Source organism: Primulina eburnea, chromosome 4 (genome assembly GCF_022965805.1).
Source record: "Primulina eburnea isolate SZY01 chromosome 4, ASM2296580v1, whole genome shotgun sequence".
Classification (NCBI taxonomy): domain Eukaryota; kingdom Viridiplantae; phylum Streptophyta; class Magnoliopsida; order Lamiales; family Gesneriaceae; genus Primulina; species Primulina eburnea.
The window spans coordinates 29,779,685-29,797,538 of NC_133104.1; the positions used below are offsets into that span (position 1 = coordinate 29,779,685).

The following is a 17,854-nucleotide window of genomic DNA, read 5'->3' on the forward strand; positions in this document are numbered from 1 at the left end:
CTTGCATAGTATATGGTGTTAAATACCTTGTTTTGTCTTTGTCCGAGGACAGCACCTACCGCAGTATCGCTGGCGTCGCACATGATCTCGAAGGGTAGATCCCAATCCGGTGCCACCAAGATAGGAGCCGTCACTAAGCGCTCTTTCAACTTCTCGTATGCCTGCAAGCAAGCAGAATTGAAATCAAAAGGCACATCTTTCATGAGTAAAGAAGATAAAGGTTTTGCAATTTTAGAAAAATCTTTGATGAAACGTCGGTAAAAACCGGCGTGGCCTAGAAAACTTCTAACTCCCTTTATGGACGCCGGCGGTGGTAAGTTCTTGATAACTTCAACTTTCGCCTTATCCACCTCTATTCCGTGCCCCGAAACCTTGTGCCCTAGGACAATTCCCTCTTGTACCATAAAGTGGCATTTTTCCCAATTAAGCACCAAGTTTGTCTCCTCACATCTCCTCAACACTACCTGCAAGTTCTGCAAACAATCATTAAAAGACGAGCCAAAAATCGAGAAGTCATCCATAAATATCTCAAGAAAAGTTCCAATCATATCATGGAATATAGCAGTCATGCATCGCTGAAAAGTGGCAGGGGCATTACACAAACCAAATGACATCTGTCTAAAAGCAAAAGTGCCATAAGGACAAGTGAAGGTGGTTTTCTCTTGGTCCTCGGGCGCAATCATGATTTGGTTATACCCAAAATACCCATCTAAAAAACAATAGAACTCATGACCCGCTAACTTCTCAAGCATTTGATCAATAAAGGGAAGGGGAAAGTGGTCTTTACGGGTAGCATCATTCAATTTCCTATAATCAATGCACACACGCCATCCCGTAACAGTCCTAGTGGGTATTAATTCATTATTTTCATTTGTGATAACAGTAATCCCACCTTTCTTTGGCACACACTGAACAGGACTTACCCATGCACTATCAGATATAGGATAGATAATACCTGCGTCGAGAAGCTTAATTGTTTCAGCCTTTACTACCTCTTGCATCTTTGGATTTAATCGTCTTTGAGGTTGCACAAGAGGTGAGTACTTCTCTTCCATCAAGATCTTGTGCATGCAGACGGATGGATTTATTCCTTTGATATCTGCCACCTTCCACGCAAATGCGCCCTTGTGCGCTTTCAAAACTTCCAACAGCTTGTCCTCCATCACATCTGTCAAAGCAGCAGAGATAATGACAGGTAAAGTGTTATTCTCACCTAAGTATACGTACTTGAGGTGTGGAGGCAATGGCTTTAGCTCAAGCGTTGGTGGATCCTCGATGCTTGACCTTTGAGGGGTCAAATCTCTTCGTTCTCCTAGATCCTCCAGTCGCATCCTCATTGGCCTTCTCCATGGTTGGTTGGCATTAAAGTGTGCCACAATTTCAGCCCTTTCTTCGTCTAACTCCTCTTCTCCCAATTCAGTATTGATAAGGCCTCCAAAGGGTCCCTAAGAGCATCCTGCACATAGTTGGATACAAGAGAGTCAAAAGCATCAATTTGAAAACAACTATCAGAATGCAGTGTGTGCTTAAGTGCATTAAAAACATCAAATGTAATCTCTTCTTCGCCCACTCTCAATCTCAACTTTCCCTCTTGCACATCAATAAGTGCCTTGCCAGTTGCAAGGAATGGTCTCCCCAAAATCAGAGGCATCTCTGTATCCTCTTCCATGTCGAGCACCACGAAGTCTGCAGGAAAAATGAATTTGTCCACTTTTACTAGCACATCCTCAATCACTCCGCGAGGGTACTTGACAGACCTGTCAGCCAGTTGCAAGGACATCCTCGTCGGCTTAGGCTCTCCTAATCCGAGTTTCCTGAAAACAGATAGAGGCATAATATTAATACTTGCACCAAGGTCACACAATGCTTTACGAAAAACTACATCACCAATCATGCAAGGGATAGAAAAACTCCCTGGGTCTTTTAGTTTCGGTGGGATTTTGTTTTGCACCAAAGCAGAGCAACTTTCGGTCAAATTTACCGTCATGTGATCCTCCAATTTTCTCTTGTTGGCTAAGATGTCCTTCAAAAATTTAGCATAACTAGGCATTTGCATCAAAGCATCGGCAAAAGGAATATTAATATGCAATTTTTTAAACACCTCTAAAAACTTACCGAATTGTGCATCTAGTTTTGCCTTTTTTAATGCTGCAGGAAAAGGTGGAGGGATAACAATCTTAGGTTGTGCAGTGAGTGCTGGTGTAGAGTTAGATGACTTACCTTGAGACGTCGCAGCATGTTCATCCGGTACTTGGCTTTTCTCTTTTTCTCTAGGCTCCAAAACTTTTCCGCTCTTCAACTCAATGGCCTTCACTTGCTCTTTTGGATTAGTCTCGGTATTACTTGGCAAGGTGCCCGGCTCTCTACTTGCTATCATTTTGGCCAACTGTCCAATTTGATTCTCGAGCCCCTTTATTGATGCATCTTGGTTTTGGAGTCGAGTTTCAGTGGATGAGATAAACTTAGACATCATTTGTTCCAAGTTGGACTTTTCTTCTCTAGGAGGATCGGATCTGTACATCGGTTGTTTCCCATATTGTTGTCCTCCTTGCGGCCTATTATGACTGTTTTGACCGCCCCATGAGAAGTTGGGATGTTGCCTCCACCCAGGATTATATGTGTTCGAGTAAGGGTCATTCCTTGGGCGGTTTTGGACTCCCACTTGATTCACCGGTGCCTCATCTTGCACATAGAAGGGATTTCCATCTTGACAGTCTTTCACATAGTGTTCCCCTCCACACTTCTCACAGAATATCTCTTGAAGACGCATAGCCGTGCCACCCACGTTCAAGCCGTCTATTTTCCTGTTTAAAGCGTCAAGTTGTGCAGTAATAACAGAAAAATCAGTTACCTGGTGAACTCCGGCACTTCTCCGCTGGTTGTTCCTGTCAGATTGAGGATGATAGCTGCTAGCAGCCATCTCCTCCAACAACTCATATCCTTCTTCCGCAGTCTTCCTCAAAAGGTTCCCACACGCAGCAGCATCTATCATAGTACGGTTAGGAGTAAGCAAACCGTAATAAAAGGTTTGAACGACTAACCCAAGTGGCAACTCGTGATGTGGGCATCTTCGTAATAGATCTTTGAAACGCTCCCACGCCTCATATAGTGACTCTTGATCGAACTGAGCGAATGTTGTGATGTCTGCCCGCAGCTTCATGGTCTTCGATGGAGGAAAGTATTTGATGAGAAACGCCTTCGCCATGTCCTCCCATGTAGCTATCGAACCTACAGGTAAACAATTCAACCAAGCTTTAGCTTTATCACGCAAAGAGAAAGGAAATAAACGCAGTCTAACAGCATCATCAGAAACTCCATTAAATTTAAAGTATCGCAAATCTCAAGAAAATCCGCGATGTGTGTGTTTGGATCGTCCACAGCAGTTCCTCCAAATTGGACGGTGTTCTGAATCATCTGGATAATGGCTGGTTTGATTTCGAAGTGATTTGCCCGCACGATAGGTCTCACAATGCTAGGGCGTGCACCCTCCAAAGAAGGTTGGGCATACTCCAGCATTGGTATGCGGCGTGGCATCTCGATATGTCTCTCCTCACGCTGTTCCTCCTCGCGTTCTGGCTCGTGTCTCTCCATAAGTTCTTTAAGCCTCTGCTGTTGTCTCCTTCTGCGGAAGGTTCTTTCAATTTCAGGATCGAATTCAAGCTCCACGTCAAGTGACTTTGGCATGCACTGGAAGGGATATCTGTAAGAAAATGTGAAGTGTTATCTCAAGAGAAATGAAATAATGCTAAAGGAAATAACTAAAAATAAAATTGTAGATTAACAGTCCCCGGCAACGGCGCCAAAAACTTGATCGAGCAAAACTTGCACTATGAATTCCCCAAGAAAATATGATTTTGTATGCTCAAAATGTAATCGCAAGTGCACGATGTCAAGTAATAGTATAGTGTATATGAATACGAGTATCGTTCCACTGGAGACTGTCTTTAACAATTATTATTTTAGTTATTAAAACTTTAGCGACGAAATTTGATTGTTTGTTTTATGACTAATAAAATTCAAGAAAATTTAAATAAACAAGCTCAAAGATTAAATGATGAAATATGAATGCTAAATCAATGGATTAAATTTCAAATGATAAAAGAATTTGTTGGGAATTCTGGTTCACCTACCCCTTATTAATTAATTAATTCGTTCGATTGTGTTCTACGCTTCCGACAGGATTTCCTATTCAATTGAACACACTCTCTCGAGCTATGCCAAACTAATTCACTCAATGAAGTAATTAAATGTCTTTAATTATTTATCAAGAATGAACCGAATTTCGATTGATGAAATCCCCTAGTTTTCGACCCTAAGGACTATGACTATCGGCACGTATCCAATTTCATATGTCTATGCAAATTGTAGATCCGCAGATTATACTACTCGATCCTATCACTAGTTATTCTCTCGAACTCACTCGTGATATAAAATTGTCGTAAAAGTTAGCTACGCTCAAACGACACAATAAAAATCGTAGTAAAATCAAGAATAAAGCACAACTCAAAATATAAATTAATCAACTAAAAGTTTGGGGTAGGATCCCCTTTAATCCTAACAAATATTAAAATTAGCTACTAGAATTCATAATGAAAATAATAAAACAATATTTAAACAACGGAAAATAAACTAGAAATACGAGACGTGACGAAATCTGCGAAGAACAATGCCCGGAAGCCGTCGAATCTTCAATCCAAGTGCAAAGGCTCTCCAAAAACTCCTTGTGCTCCTGCAAATCCGTCTGAATAATCCCCCAAAAACGTGCAATAGCCTTACCATATCAACCACACCTCCAAAATAAGATAGAGAATCGCGCACGATAATTTCCAAAAATAGGCGGCGCTCGGGCGGTAGAAAAGTACCGCTCGAGCGCCACACTTTCTGTAATTCTCCTTGGCACATGCAGCATTCGCGCTCGGGCGGTAGAAAACTACCGCTCGAGCCCCGACCTTTCTGTCTTCGGATGCACCTTCTCGCGCCCGGGCGGTAGAAATGTACTGCCCGAGCGCCAAACTTTCTGTCTTCTTCTCTTTGCTAGTCAAATGTGGCGCCCGGGCGGTAGAAATCTACCGCTCGAGCGCCGAACTTTCTGTCCAAAGTTCCTTGTCTTCAACACTTTACACTTTGCTTCATTCTTGGTTTTTCCGACCATTTTTCCTGCAATTTCATCACATACAAGTGAGACATGCTAAAATGCAAATGATTACTCGAAAATGAACAAAAAGTAAAAGAAATACATGCATGCACAGTGCAAACACAACTAAACCAATGCAATAAAACACGTAAAAACGACACATATCATTCACTGAGGAATCTTAGTGCCTAGGTCAAAATATGTTGATGATATGAATCATATTATGCATGCCATGTTTTTTCAAAATCTCAATTATATTTGTTATGTATGCGCTCGAACGACACATCACTCATATTCTTACTCTTACGCTCCCCAAATAAAACCGAAGAACAAATCAAAGACGAAAAGTCGGACAAGTTTTGGAGCTGGTGAGGGACCCACACAGACATTTAATTCGATTTTACGTTTTAGTAAAGTTGTAAAACGCTTCTGCACTATTTCTATCGTTTCAAGTTATTCGCTTGTAAAAACAATACTATGTCTATGAAATTTATGATGTAAACTGGTTTTGATTTATACTATACTATGAGACTTGTTTCAATCATGCGATTGTAAAACAAACATGAGACATGGCACAAATGAATTCATTTCTGCATAAATATCTATGTTATTTTAATTATTTGTGTTATATTATCCCAATGCATGTCACATGATGTTAAAATATCCTAGACAACACTTATAAGATATACACAATAATTACTTTCAACACCAATTGTATTAAACAAATTTCTCTTTTTACCCTTATTTAATGAATGCTTATATAAATGATTTGTTATATTACAGAGAGAAAATGACGGAATGAAATATTTGTTATTTCGGTTTCAAAACCATTAGCAGAAAAGTCGTTTTGGTTTTTGAAAAAAGATTCTCGTTTTGAACACATACAAATGCATGCACATCCATACACAGAAATCTCCAGCCAACTCCTCGGAAAGATGCACCTTCAACTCAAGAAACATCTTATCATATCCTCAATTTTATACCCTCGGCATAACTCGAAATCATACGAAAACACACAGATGTTCTCTCACTTATCTTGGATTGTTTCTCCTTCGATCACACCGGAACAAACACCGTAGAGACGGTTTCTTTATAACACAAATTTTCAACAAAACAAAGAGAATAACACGATAAGCGGCAGCCATTAGAAACAGTACTAACAGATTTCCCCACTTGGCGTTGCTGTTAGAAGATATATCGTATATGTTTCGAAGAGTCTGGTAGCCTGATAGAGTCCTCACCTGCCCAACAGCATACGAAGTCCCAAGATACTCGTTTTCCAACATCCCCTGAAGCAAAAGTGGACATACGCAAATGTCTCAATAAGCAAAGGTGGAATTCTCCTAAACACGTACTAAGGTGCAAATAAAGATATCTAAAACTGAAGAAACTCTATTTTTTTTAACTATTTTGAACTATGCCATAAAAAATATAAAGCTATTTCCGCTTGGATATCAAAAATTATTTTAAAAAGCCATGTTAAATAATGTTTTTAAGCTAATTGTAAACAAACTTCAGAAAAGGTAGATGCAACCAACCGTTGAAACATTAAATGGACTTGCCTGGATGGAGTAAGTGTGGAAAGTAACGTAAGATACTGGATACAGCCAAAGTGGTTTCGGTAAAGCACCACGAATTCTAAAATACCCGGCAGACAACATCATTACCACCTGAAAGAAAAGAAAATTATTCATTGAATTTATCACAGGTACACATGGAGAAAAAATTTAGAGAAGGGCAATAAACAAGATAACTGCTGACAGAACTGGAACATCCGTAAAATCATTGCAGGCATTCCACTGATAAATGTGGAAAACCATTTTATTCAAGGTGTAAAGATAATGTCAATTCACTGAGCAGAGGATGGAACTTACATGCATCGGTACAAGTATTAGAATACTCGAGAATACATTTTGACAGAGGCAAGTAACGAGAAGCACAAGTCCTTCATTTACTAAAAGACACGTGAAGAAATTAAAAATGAAGTACATCAACAAGTTGAACTCGTCTCGCAGTCCGACTAGGAAATAGAAGATCAGACTCGATGAGATGGATATGAGAAACAAGAACGGGATACTAGAGAAAAATTGCCCAATTAAAAAGCATAATGTCCCTGAATGCTGGTTTGCTTCTTCACTGGCGTATACCTGCACACGAAAAAGTGTTTGACTGGGCTGTTACAAAATTACACGGAGAAGCAAGGGTGTGTCAGAAGTTTATAACAAAAATTCTATCATTGCTTTACCATCATTTCTCAATTATAATTTTCCATGTGACCTCTATTGAAAACCAATTATTAGCACCCATAGTTGTATATGGGGCCTCTCCGTAGCCTTGATTGCATTATTAAAACAAAATCAACTATATAATAATATATGGCTCCGTACAGTTCTTATATGTCTTATAAATATTTCAGGTGTATACAACTAGGGTGTTACAAGTTTATCTATTTCCTATCACCAAGACACACCACTCATCAAATTCAGCCATAATTTCACTCTGTTTCCATGGACACCGGTAATTGTGCGCAGTCGTCTCCGAGAAAGAACATTGCAAAATTATAAAAGCCTGCAACCAAAAGTTTACAGGAGCAAAATGCACAATCTCATTACCTCGATTTCTTTTATATGCGCAGGAACACCAGCTATACTTAGAAGTGAAGCAAAAGATACCAATGCAAATACTGCACCAACTCTTGTCTGCAGTATAAGAGAAGCAAAGAAAAAGGTTATATGTGTAATCAGTTATTAAATGGGAAATTTATTAGGTATACAGAAAAGGAGATAAATTGACTTATATGAAAAGGAGAGCAGCGAAAAAATTAACAAAAAGTTTAATTATTTTAAAAAGTTAATTTACATATTTTTCACTCTATTTACAGGTGATGTATAATATTATAGTGAAATTTAATACTGATATTTGAATTTATTAATGACAGCTTTTGATTCTTGGGCATGAAGGATGAGTAGTTTCAGCGATTTGTCCTTCTTGAACCATATGTCCATAATCTCCTCGGTTATTCCAGGCATTTGACAGAAACTTTAAATTTTACACAAACACTGTTATTACAAGCAGAAAGAAGGCTCTGAGAATTGGTCGTGTGAAAGCTATTGTGAATCCTGTTCCGAATTTCGAAGTAGAAGCTTCTCGGATATTCCACTTTAGAAGGTTTAAAAAGTCAGGTGGTAATTTATCTCATTGTACAGCACTCAATTAAAAAAGAAAGAAACTCACCGCAATTGATGATAAAGAATGTCCCAGCCCAGAAAATAAAGTACCAATACATAACACCAGGAACATGCAAAGAATAAGCCGAAGCCAATAATATTTCCATTCCCTCAACATAATCAATAGAGAACGCCAAGTCAAAACTGCAATTTTTGTGACAATACCAGCCTTGACTTTGCTTTTGAGAGTTGGGCCTTCCTGTTAATCAAAAAAACATGTTAAAAGATTCAACAATTGATGATAAGATCATTTTGCTCCTAAGTGACCATTAAATTAGATGGTGCCAGACGTGGTAGCATAAAAATGAAACCTGCCAGTGTTTAGCAAACTTGAATATATTAAATACAAGTCATCTACATCACAGATAGTGAAAGATCTGGTCATACTTTATGTTTTCTAATTGTCCCATTCATCGACTGTGAGATAGAAATTTAAATTAGACAAATTTTATAGAAGGGGGAACATAAAACAGAAAACTGATGGTTGTGTTACTGCTAAAAGTTTCACATGTTCCTCATTCAGATTTTCTGTAGATGGCAGCGAGGGAAATATCAAACGCGATTATGTATTATGAATACATAATCGCTTCCCTTTGCTGGTTAAGTGACAGCAATACAACTAAAAAGGTACAGAAATACATCATAACAAAAAAAAAGCATGAAGCACAACACAGAATGTCAAAGGTAAAATTTAAGCAGACTAGAGTCACTAGACCTTCTCAGTAAGCTTCGAAATCATAGTTTCGACAGCAGCAGCATCAGCGGATGATTTGTACGTTGATTCAAGAGTGCGTATTGCTACGGCAGTGTCCATATTAACTGCTGAAAGTTCCCCATGGTCATCCTGTAAATATTACAATGAGTATGAGCCTTAGAATACACTGGATTTTACTATTATGCAGAAAGTTACAGAAGTTGGACATTTCATAACCTTAGCCTTGACTACAAATATTCATACAGTTTCATGAGAGTTTATCAAGCTATATGTTAAAATTGTTCAGTTTTTGGAGCAGACCTGCCAGTTTCTGCACATTGCAATAATTCTGTCAAAATCTGTGTTTATTGCTCTCTCAGAAAATGATCAGAAGGACTTTGCATGATCGGACAAGGAAAACCAGCATTTGAGAAATGCTACAAAAATAAAGTAAAAACAAGTTAATTTCAAAAATGTAAACTAAAAACAGATGAAATCACTCGAGAACTAGCTTAGTGTTGAGTGTCCTTTTTATCGGCTTTTTTGATATTTTTTGGACTGCATATTTAGTTTGACATGATGGTTTGATTAGTTTTTAATTTATGATATTGTTGGTTTCAGCTTTTGAAGTTATCTTTTGGTTGGTTTTTGACGATGTGATATGTCTCACTTTATGTATCCTTCGTCCATATCTTCTTAATTAACAAGAGTTATCATGATGTATATCTATACGGATTGGTTAAGGGATTTAAATTGGAAAGGTGTCTAAGTTCGTAAGGTAATCTTTCAATTTTTGATTAAATAATGATGATAATATGCAATCAAGATGTTTAAATTTTCTGATGAGATTTCGTGCAGATAGAGACTTGCTAGTGTCTATATTATGATGTAAAAGTATGAATTGAAGTACACGACTTTTGGAGAAGAAAAGCTAAATTGTTCATTCTGTATCTCGACAACTGTTACAATCAAGGTGATAACAACTCCAGATATATCATTCTGATTTTGAGGATTTTAATTGCTAGTGGTGCAAACACATTCAAAGCGTCGTGATTCATTCATCGGGAGAGGAAGGTGACGTTCTCGAGAGGGAACATTCGCAGTATCGAAGGTAGCTCGACTAAGGCAGATCGTGAATATGAGTGATGCTAGCAAAATGAAATCTACTAAATGTGTTCGTCATAGAGGCGTCGTTGGAAAAGAGGGAGACTTTTAATTCGGATGTCATAACATTTTATATTTAATGGATTCACTTGATATCTGAGCGTGGCTCCGTAGATGGGCATTTTGACCGAACTACGTTAAAATCCTAATATTCTTGTGTTCTTTATTTTATTATTTATTATCTTAATAAGTAACGGTAAAAAATAACATATACTGCAAGATGACACAACTTCAATTGGCATCAGAGAGGTTCACTACTTTGTTTTGAAGTGAGATTCTTATTTTGTGTGTTAATAACTCTATTATTTTTTTACAAACATGGATTTTGGACGAGAATGTGGTTTATCACCAAGCCCTCACTTCTGGACAGCACTACCTACCGGTACTGGAAGACTAAGATGAGATCATTCATTAAATCAATTGACGAAAAGGCCTGGCAATCAATTGTGACAGGGTGGACACCTCCAATGGATAAAGATTAAGGATGGAAAAGAAACTTCTCCTAAAACTGAAGATAAATAGAGCAATGAGGAAGAACGTTAGGCAAATGCGAATGCAAAAACGATAAATGCCACATTCACAGGAGTGGATGTAAGTAAACCATTTCAAGGTCATATCTACATGTGAACATAGTTACCAAAAGCTAGAGGTGTAAAAAAGCGATAAATTGTGAAGAGCGTACGCTTCACGGAACAAAAGCGCAAAAAACAAACTCAAGAAAATAAAAATAAGATCAAAAGTCTTTGAAAATGTTATAGATGAAATATTAAATATAAAAATCATTGCCATCTTCATTCTCCAAATTTCAGTCATCAACTCCATCGCTTGATTTGTATTAATCGGTATCTTCTTCCGAGCCTTTTTAATGTAAAAGTGGCAACCATCAAAAAAAAAAAAGTACATAGCCTCACAACGGAACCACTAAAGAGTCGAGAAAAACTGATCGCATAAGAAGATGTTGCATAGCCTGTCGCAACAAATAGTGAGACAAACACTTCACAGAATGTAAATGAACCTGAAGAAACGGATCATAATCACACTACCGCCTCTGAAAAAAGATCGCCACCAGAATCACCAAGAATCATCCATCCACAGCAATAATTGGAGATTTATATGAAGATATAACTGGAGATTTATATGAAGATATATACACTAAGGACTTCTCGAGACAAAGGTATGACAACATGGCCAGGTATATATGTTCTATATCTCATATTGAACCTAAGAACATCAAAGAAGCCTTATTGGATAAAGCATGGATGTATGCAATGCATGAAGAGTTGGAACAAAATGTGAGTAACAATGTTTTGATTCTAGTGCCAAGGCCCAAAGAAACATATGTGGTTGGAACTAAATGAATATTTAAGAATACATCTGATGAATTGGAACTGTTGTTAGGAACAAGACACGACTTGTTGCTCAAGGTTATTCTCGGATTGAGAGAGTGGACTTCGAAGAAATATTTTCCCATGTTGCCAGACTTGAATCAATTAGATTGCTTTTGGTCATTGCATGTTCACTAAATTTCAAATTGTTTCAAATGAATGTAAAAAATGCATATTCTTAAATGGAATCTTGAATGAAGAAGCATATGTTGAGCAACCAAAACGTTTTGAAGATCTTCATTATCCTAACTATGAGTTCAAACTCAAGAAAGATCCTCACTACCCTAACTATGAGTTCAAACTCAAGAAAGCACAGTATGATCTGAAACAAGCATCAAAAGCTTTGTATGAAAAAATGACTCATTTTCTGACTGAAAAAGGCTACAAACGAGGGGAAGCATACAAAACTTTGTTAATTAAATGCCTCAAGTCTGATCACATCGTGTTTGGTTCTACCTTGCAGGATAAAGTTGATGAATTTGTAAGTCAAATGAAGGAGTTTGAAATGAGCATTGTTGATGAGTTAATTATTTTCTAGGATTGCACGCGAAACAAGGCAAGGATAGGATTTTCTATGAAAATAACTTAGTAAAGAGGTTTGGTCTTGAAAGTGCAAAGCACATGAGAACTCCAATGGGGTATGTAGACCCGAGCGCTTGCTGCTTGCTAGTGATAATTATGCAACTCAAATATTTTAAACAGTACAGCAACCCAAGCGCCATGTTTCGATTGATCTAACAAACAGGGACAATTATTGCACCCTAACAATCTTCATCCCAATAATTGCACTTCTTGCAATCAATGAGAATTAAAAACATGACCTTGGTTGTGATACCAATTGTAGGACCGAGCGTTTGCTGCTTTACCCCAAGTTATAGCTAGTGGTAATGGTACAACTCAAATCTTTTAAACCATACAACAGTTCATGCACCACGTTTCGCTCGTCTTAACAAGCATGGACAATTATTGCAGCCCAACAAGATCAAATGAGAAGTTAACCACAGATGAGGATAGGGTTTTGGTTGATTCTAAATTGTTTAGAAGCATGATTGAGAGTTTACTCTATCTCACTGCTAGTAGGCCTAGCATATGTTTTTATGTAGGTATTTGAGGTATCGAGCAAACCCGAAGGAGACTCATCTGAAAGCTGTGAAATGAATCATTCGTTACATAAATGGAACGGAAAATTATGGGATATGCTTTTCTAATAATACTAATTGTCAAGTTGTTGCAAAAAGTGAATGACGGAGACTGTTGCTAAATCAAAGCTCTTTGTGGTAGCTGTTGTTTATTAGTTCTATGCAAACTTGTCACCAAAGATTTCTGTTCAAGGGTCTCCACAGTTTCATAAAGTGTATCTTAGGGGACATGCTTTTAATTTCAATGCTGATCTGATCAATGATTATTTTTGGGATCAAATTCGATGATTCTGACGATACTCTCGACTCCCCACCTTCTGATGATGAACTCACATAGATGAGGCAGCAACAAAGCTGACTAGTCGTGCTACTGTTTGGCCACTTGGCATGCGCATATCCTGCTCACATTTGACTTCAAAATATATCATGTTAACTCGAGTTGGCTTGTGGAATTGGTTTCCAACAAAGCATACGTCCAAAATTGATTATGACATTGTGTTTTCTCTATCGCTTCAGATTGTGCAGCACAGATTTCTCAAAGGCAATCGAGTGGTTGATATTCAGGGCAAGATTCCGGATCTGAATGCTAAGGCTCCTGTTAATGAAGAGGTTCATGCCACTGCTTCCTCAATGATGCTCACTCTGATTTGGTGACTGAAATTCGGCTTTTAAAAGCTTCGACCGTTCACATTATTGGCATGCTTGAGAAGATTTTGTATCAACAAGATGCTATTGTCAAGCAACAAGCAGAACTTCGTGATACTCTCAATGCTTTTGTTCGCTCCGACACTGCTAGTTGATGGTTGTTTCTTTGTCTGTTTCAACGCAAAGGGGGAGTAAGTATTCTTGGTGGTACTTGTGTTCAATACAAGCCAAAAAGGTGAGTGACCATTTTTATTGTCTTGTTATGATATTTTTTGGGCTCTGTATATTTAGTTTAACGTGATAGCTTGATTGGTTTTAAATTTTTTATATTGTTGGTTTAAGCTTTTGATATTTCGGTTGGTTTTTTATGATGTGATATGCCTCACCTTGATATATCTTTTGAATTTATAAGGCTTATAACGATGTATATCTCTACTAATTGGTGAGGAATTTATATTGGAATGGTATCTAGGTTCATATTGGTAATCTTTCAAACTATTGACTAAACAATGATAAGATGCAATCAAGATTTGTTTAAATTTTCTGATGATATTTCGTGTAGATAGAGGATTGCTAATTCTTATATATGATGTGAAGTGCACGACTTTTGAAGAAGAAAAGCTAAATTCTTCATTCCTTGTTGCGACAACTATTCATGAAGGTGATGACATCCCTACTTGTATCATTCTAATTTCGAAGGTTTCGATTGCTAGTGATGCACACATTCAAAACGTCGTGATTTATTCCTCGGGAAATGAAAAGTGATGTTCTTGAGAAAGAACAATTTGTAGTATCGAAAGGAGTTCGATTGAGGCGAATCGTGAAGACGAGTGATACTCGTCAAATGAAGTCTACTGAATGTGTTCGTTATAGAGGCGTCATTAGAAAAGAGTCTTTTAGTTTGAATAAGTCGTATGATCATAACATTTTATGTTTAGTGGATTCATTTGATATTTGGGCGTTGGCCTGTAGACATAGGTCTTCTGACCGAACTGCATTAAAATCCTGGTGTTCTTGGGTTCTTTGTTTTATTATTTATTCTCTTAATATGCAATGATAAAGAACAAGTAACCTATATTGCAAGATAACAAAATTTCAAAGAGATTTTTAAAAAAAAAATTAAAGAGATGTTAACTTCACTACAATCTCTCAAAAAAGTGATGCACAATCAATGCATCCCTTCGTGCTAACAACATTCTTTACAAGGACATGGGAAAATTTTGAATGAATATGGCAATCAAATACTGATTTCTTAGATTCATGTTAAGACTAATCGTATTTCTCAAATGCATCACCTGCAAACATGCCAATGTTTCTCCAAAGAATAACGTGTTTCCATTTGAAAGAAGACAAATTCGATCGAAAAGGCCAAATACTTCTGTGCTGCTCTGGTTAATGGTGAAAATTATAGTGCACCCTGTGCTTGCAAGCTTCTTCAGGTTCACCATCATCAGTAGTGCAGATACACTGCTATGACAACGACTTTGTCAGTATTGAAAAGAAGTGAATATATTTTGAGATGAAAGAAATGAAGGAAAACCAGTGGCTGGAAAATTTTGTGAGGAATTTGAACCTAGAAGAAGTTACTGCACCCCCGATCCTATGAATGAATAGTTTGTTTAACTTGTGAAAGGGAATTAATTCAGATTGATTAACTGATAAAAGAACCCTCTTTTAGAGACAATTTTCCAAACTACATGCAAAATTGCAAGGATACCTAAAGCGTCAATCAGATGGATCACACCAACGAATCTTAATATCAACATATACCTCCAGAATGTTTGACAGGCAGCGATGTCTAAAAATCAGTTTTTAAAAACCATGGTTTTGGCCTCTTTCTCACAAGATAGGTGTAGCTTATCCACTTGAAACTTCATTGAGAGATACTAAAAGAGGAAGGTGACACATGGACAATGGTCTAATTCATCTAATGATAAATACCGACATCGCTAGATGAATAATCAAAGAAAAGTGTGGTACTTATTTCTCCTCCACTTTATCAGGCCATGCATTTTAGCACAAGATTATATGCTTATGCAGCAAGTTCACAGAAACATAAATAACTTCTGAAGTAAAATTTAACCCAAAAAAAAAAAAAGAAACCTGTCAAGATGATAAAGAGGCTCGTCAACAAATAAGATATGTGGCCTCATCAAGAGTTCCCTGGCAATGCTGATGCGTCTTCTCTCACCACTACAAAGACCCTTCGTGTAACAGTGGCCACCGATAAGTTTGTTTGCATAATCCCCTAGTGACATGGCCAGGATAGTATCTTCCACCAATCCCCTTTTCTGGAACCCTGAAAGCTGCAGTAATGCCGAATAGTAAAGGTACTCACGTACGGTCAAAGATCCAATGAGTATGGTTTCTCTTTCGACAAACCCCTGCATAATGGTAGCACATGCTCAAATCTCTGGAGTTTTAAAAAAAAATTAAAAGATTATGTTGTATCCAGTCGCATAGAAGCTATGGCTCACGCTAAATGCCATCAGCTTCGTTATCATGATTATTTTCCATCGATTAGTCATCATTGCCCATAAAACTTTAAATTCAAATGGCAAAACTTTCTTAACATCTTTTGGCACCAGTTAATTCTAGCTCGAATTAGATACAATAGCATGTGTTCATAGTATTAATGCATTTCGTGACTACCATGTCAAATTCATGAATCGAAGAATTACATTAACGCAATGTATCATGACATCGAATATGATAAGGCCTATCCAGTGAACTATTAAATCATCTCTTCGATCTCTAACTAAAATGATCGTGCCAATTTTCATCTAATATAAGCAATCATGAAGTTTTCATTTAGCTTCTAATTCTAGTAATCCGATTATCCGGGTAAACATTGTTTGAGAACTATATGCAGAAGATGCTTCATGGACAACCAATCATAATTTTTGTGAGAATATTTAGAAATGCTAAGAGCTTCTGAAGAAAAATTATGGTCGCTTTTCAAACCAAATTCACAATTAATACTGCTGAATGCTGATATACAAACGCAGAGCATTATTCATGAAGTTTAAGAAAGTGGTACAAAAAATGAAACTTACACAAGCTCCATACTGCAATCGTGATTTTACACCATTCACAAACACCTCACCATATGTTCTGGCCATGTCTGGCAACCTCCCTAAAGCACAAGAAGAAAAATAAAAAATATTCATAAGAGACAAGCACATATGTTCTTCTAATAAGTCTACTCGTGTCAGAATGGGCACAAAATAAAAGAAAAACCTGCAAGAGCTCTAAGCAGCGTTGATTTCCCCGACTTGGCAGGACCCATAATCACAGTCATTGTGCCTGGCAATGCATAGCCATTGGAACTCTTAACAACCTTGTCTGAGTAATTTCTTTTACCCTTTACAGTGACAGTCAAATCCTTCCACACAACAGAGGCCCCTCCAACTTTTCTTGTAATAACTGCACCTTCAGGCAATGGGGGAGAAGGCAATGAACCACTATTGAGCTTTGAGAGAGATGGGGATCCCGGAGTCGTGGCAGCATTTATGGAGTCAGCTCCTCCTTCCTCCACCTTAACTTCGATATTCGTATCGTCCCAGTCCGGAGAGTCCTCGAACGAAATAGGCTGCCTGACTGTACCCGTTTTTCTTAAATAGAAAAAATTGCTTGACGGCACCCTGCTCGCGGGACTACTGGCAGAAGAAGATGAAGACCTATAATGATCTGATTGAGACTGTATTTCTTCCATCTTGGACATGTGAATTCTTTGTTATGCTCCTTGGCTATTTACTACCCAAATCAAGTGAAAGTAGGCATTCAGTTCCCTGGAGTGTCAACTCTATCCCAATAACATTTCCACAACTTATCATATGACGTGGAACCAAGGCTGGCCAGTTTAATCTGCAGAAAGAACCACCAGACAAAGAAAATCCATAGAATGGACACAGTTACCAAGAAACAAAATCTTGTTTATCACTAATTCGCTCGAAAATAAGATAAACCCACAAATAAAAACCAAAAACATTAGAAATTAGCATCAGCTAAGCAAGAATACCTCAAATCCTTTTTATCAACAATAAACCTCGAAAAGGATAATAAAGTTACAGAGAAGAACTGGCAGAGATGAAAGATGATGGGAAAAAAGATGAGAATAACAAAAGCTGGATCTGGCGCTGGGGTTTTTGCAGAGGAGTGAGACTACGACTCCCTGAGAGGTTTAGACCATCTCCAACTCTTGCTCTTGCTCCATGGTGGAACAAAGTTTTTCACTCAGCACCAAAAATGGAAAAGGACAGCCTTCTATTACACGCTAATTAATCTAAGCGGTATTTTATTTTTTGACTTTGATTAACTATTTTTTTTTTAGAAAATATACTTGAAGGTCAATTTTTTAAAAAATGAGTTGACCGAAGTTATTTAAGTCAATTATTTAAGCCAATTACCCCCTTAATCAAATCAACAATAGTTATTATTATATTTAGGATTAATAGAAACTTTTT

At 37.5% G+C, this 17,854-nt stretch overlaps 1 protein-coding gene and 1 non-coding gene across 2 annotated transcripts; one reads left to right on the forward strand and one right to left on the reverse strand.

Moving 5' to 3' along the window:
- Window positions 1-3,050: 3,050 nt before the first annotated feature.
- On the forward strand, window positions 3,051-3,156 carry LOC140831250 (small nucleolar RNA R71). The gene has a single exon (XR_012117826.1). It is a non-coding gene; the product is annotated as a small nucleolar RNA R71 (small nucleolar RNA).
- Window positions 3,157-6,070: 2,914 nt separating this feature from the next.
- Window positions 6,071-17,581, reverse strand: LOC140830943 (ABC transporter G family member 3-like). Its single transcript, XM_073194532.1, is given in 13 exon segments — window positions 6,071-6,423; window positions 6,697-6,804; window positions 7,009-7,281; window positions 7,747-7,833; window positions 8,369-8,560; window positions 9,077-9,205; window positions 9,377-9,430; window positions 9,433-9,492; window positions 14,684-14,855; window positions 15,492-15,772; window positions 16,445-16,524; window positions 16,629-17,255; window positions 17,410-17,581. Coding segments are annotated over 12 exon segments (2,178 nt in total). The 5' UTR covers window positions 17,113-17,255; window positions 17,410-17,581; the 3' UTR covers window positions 6,071-6,165.
- Between the last annotated feature and the right edge of the window lie 273 nt (window positions 17,582-17,854).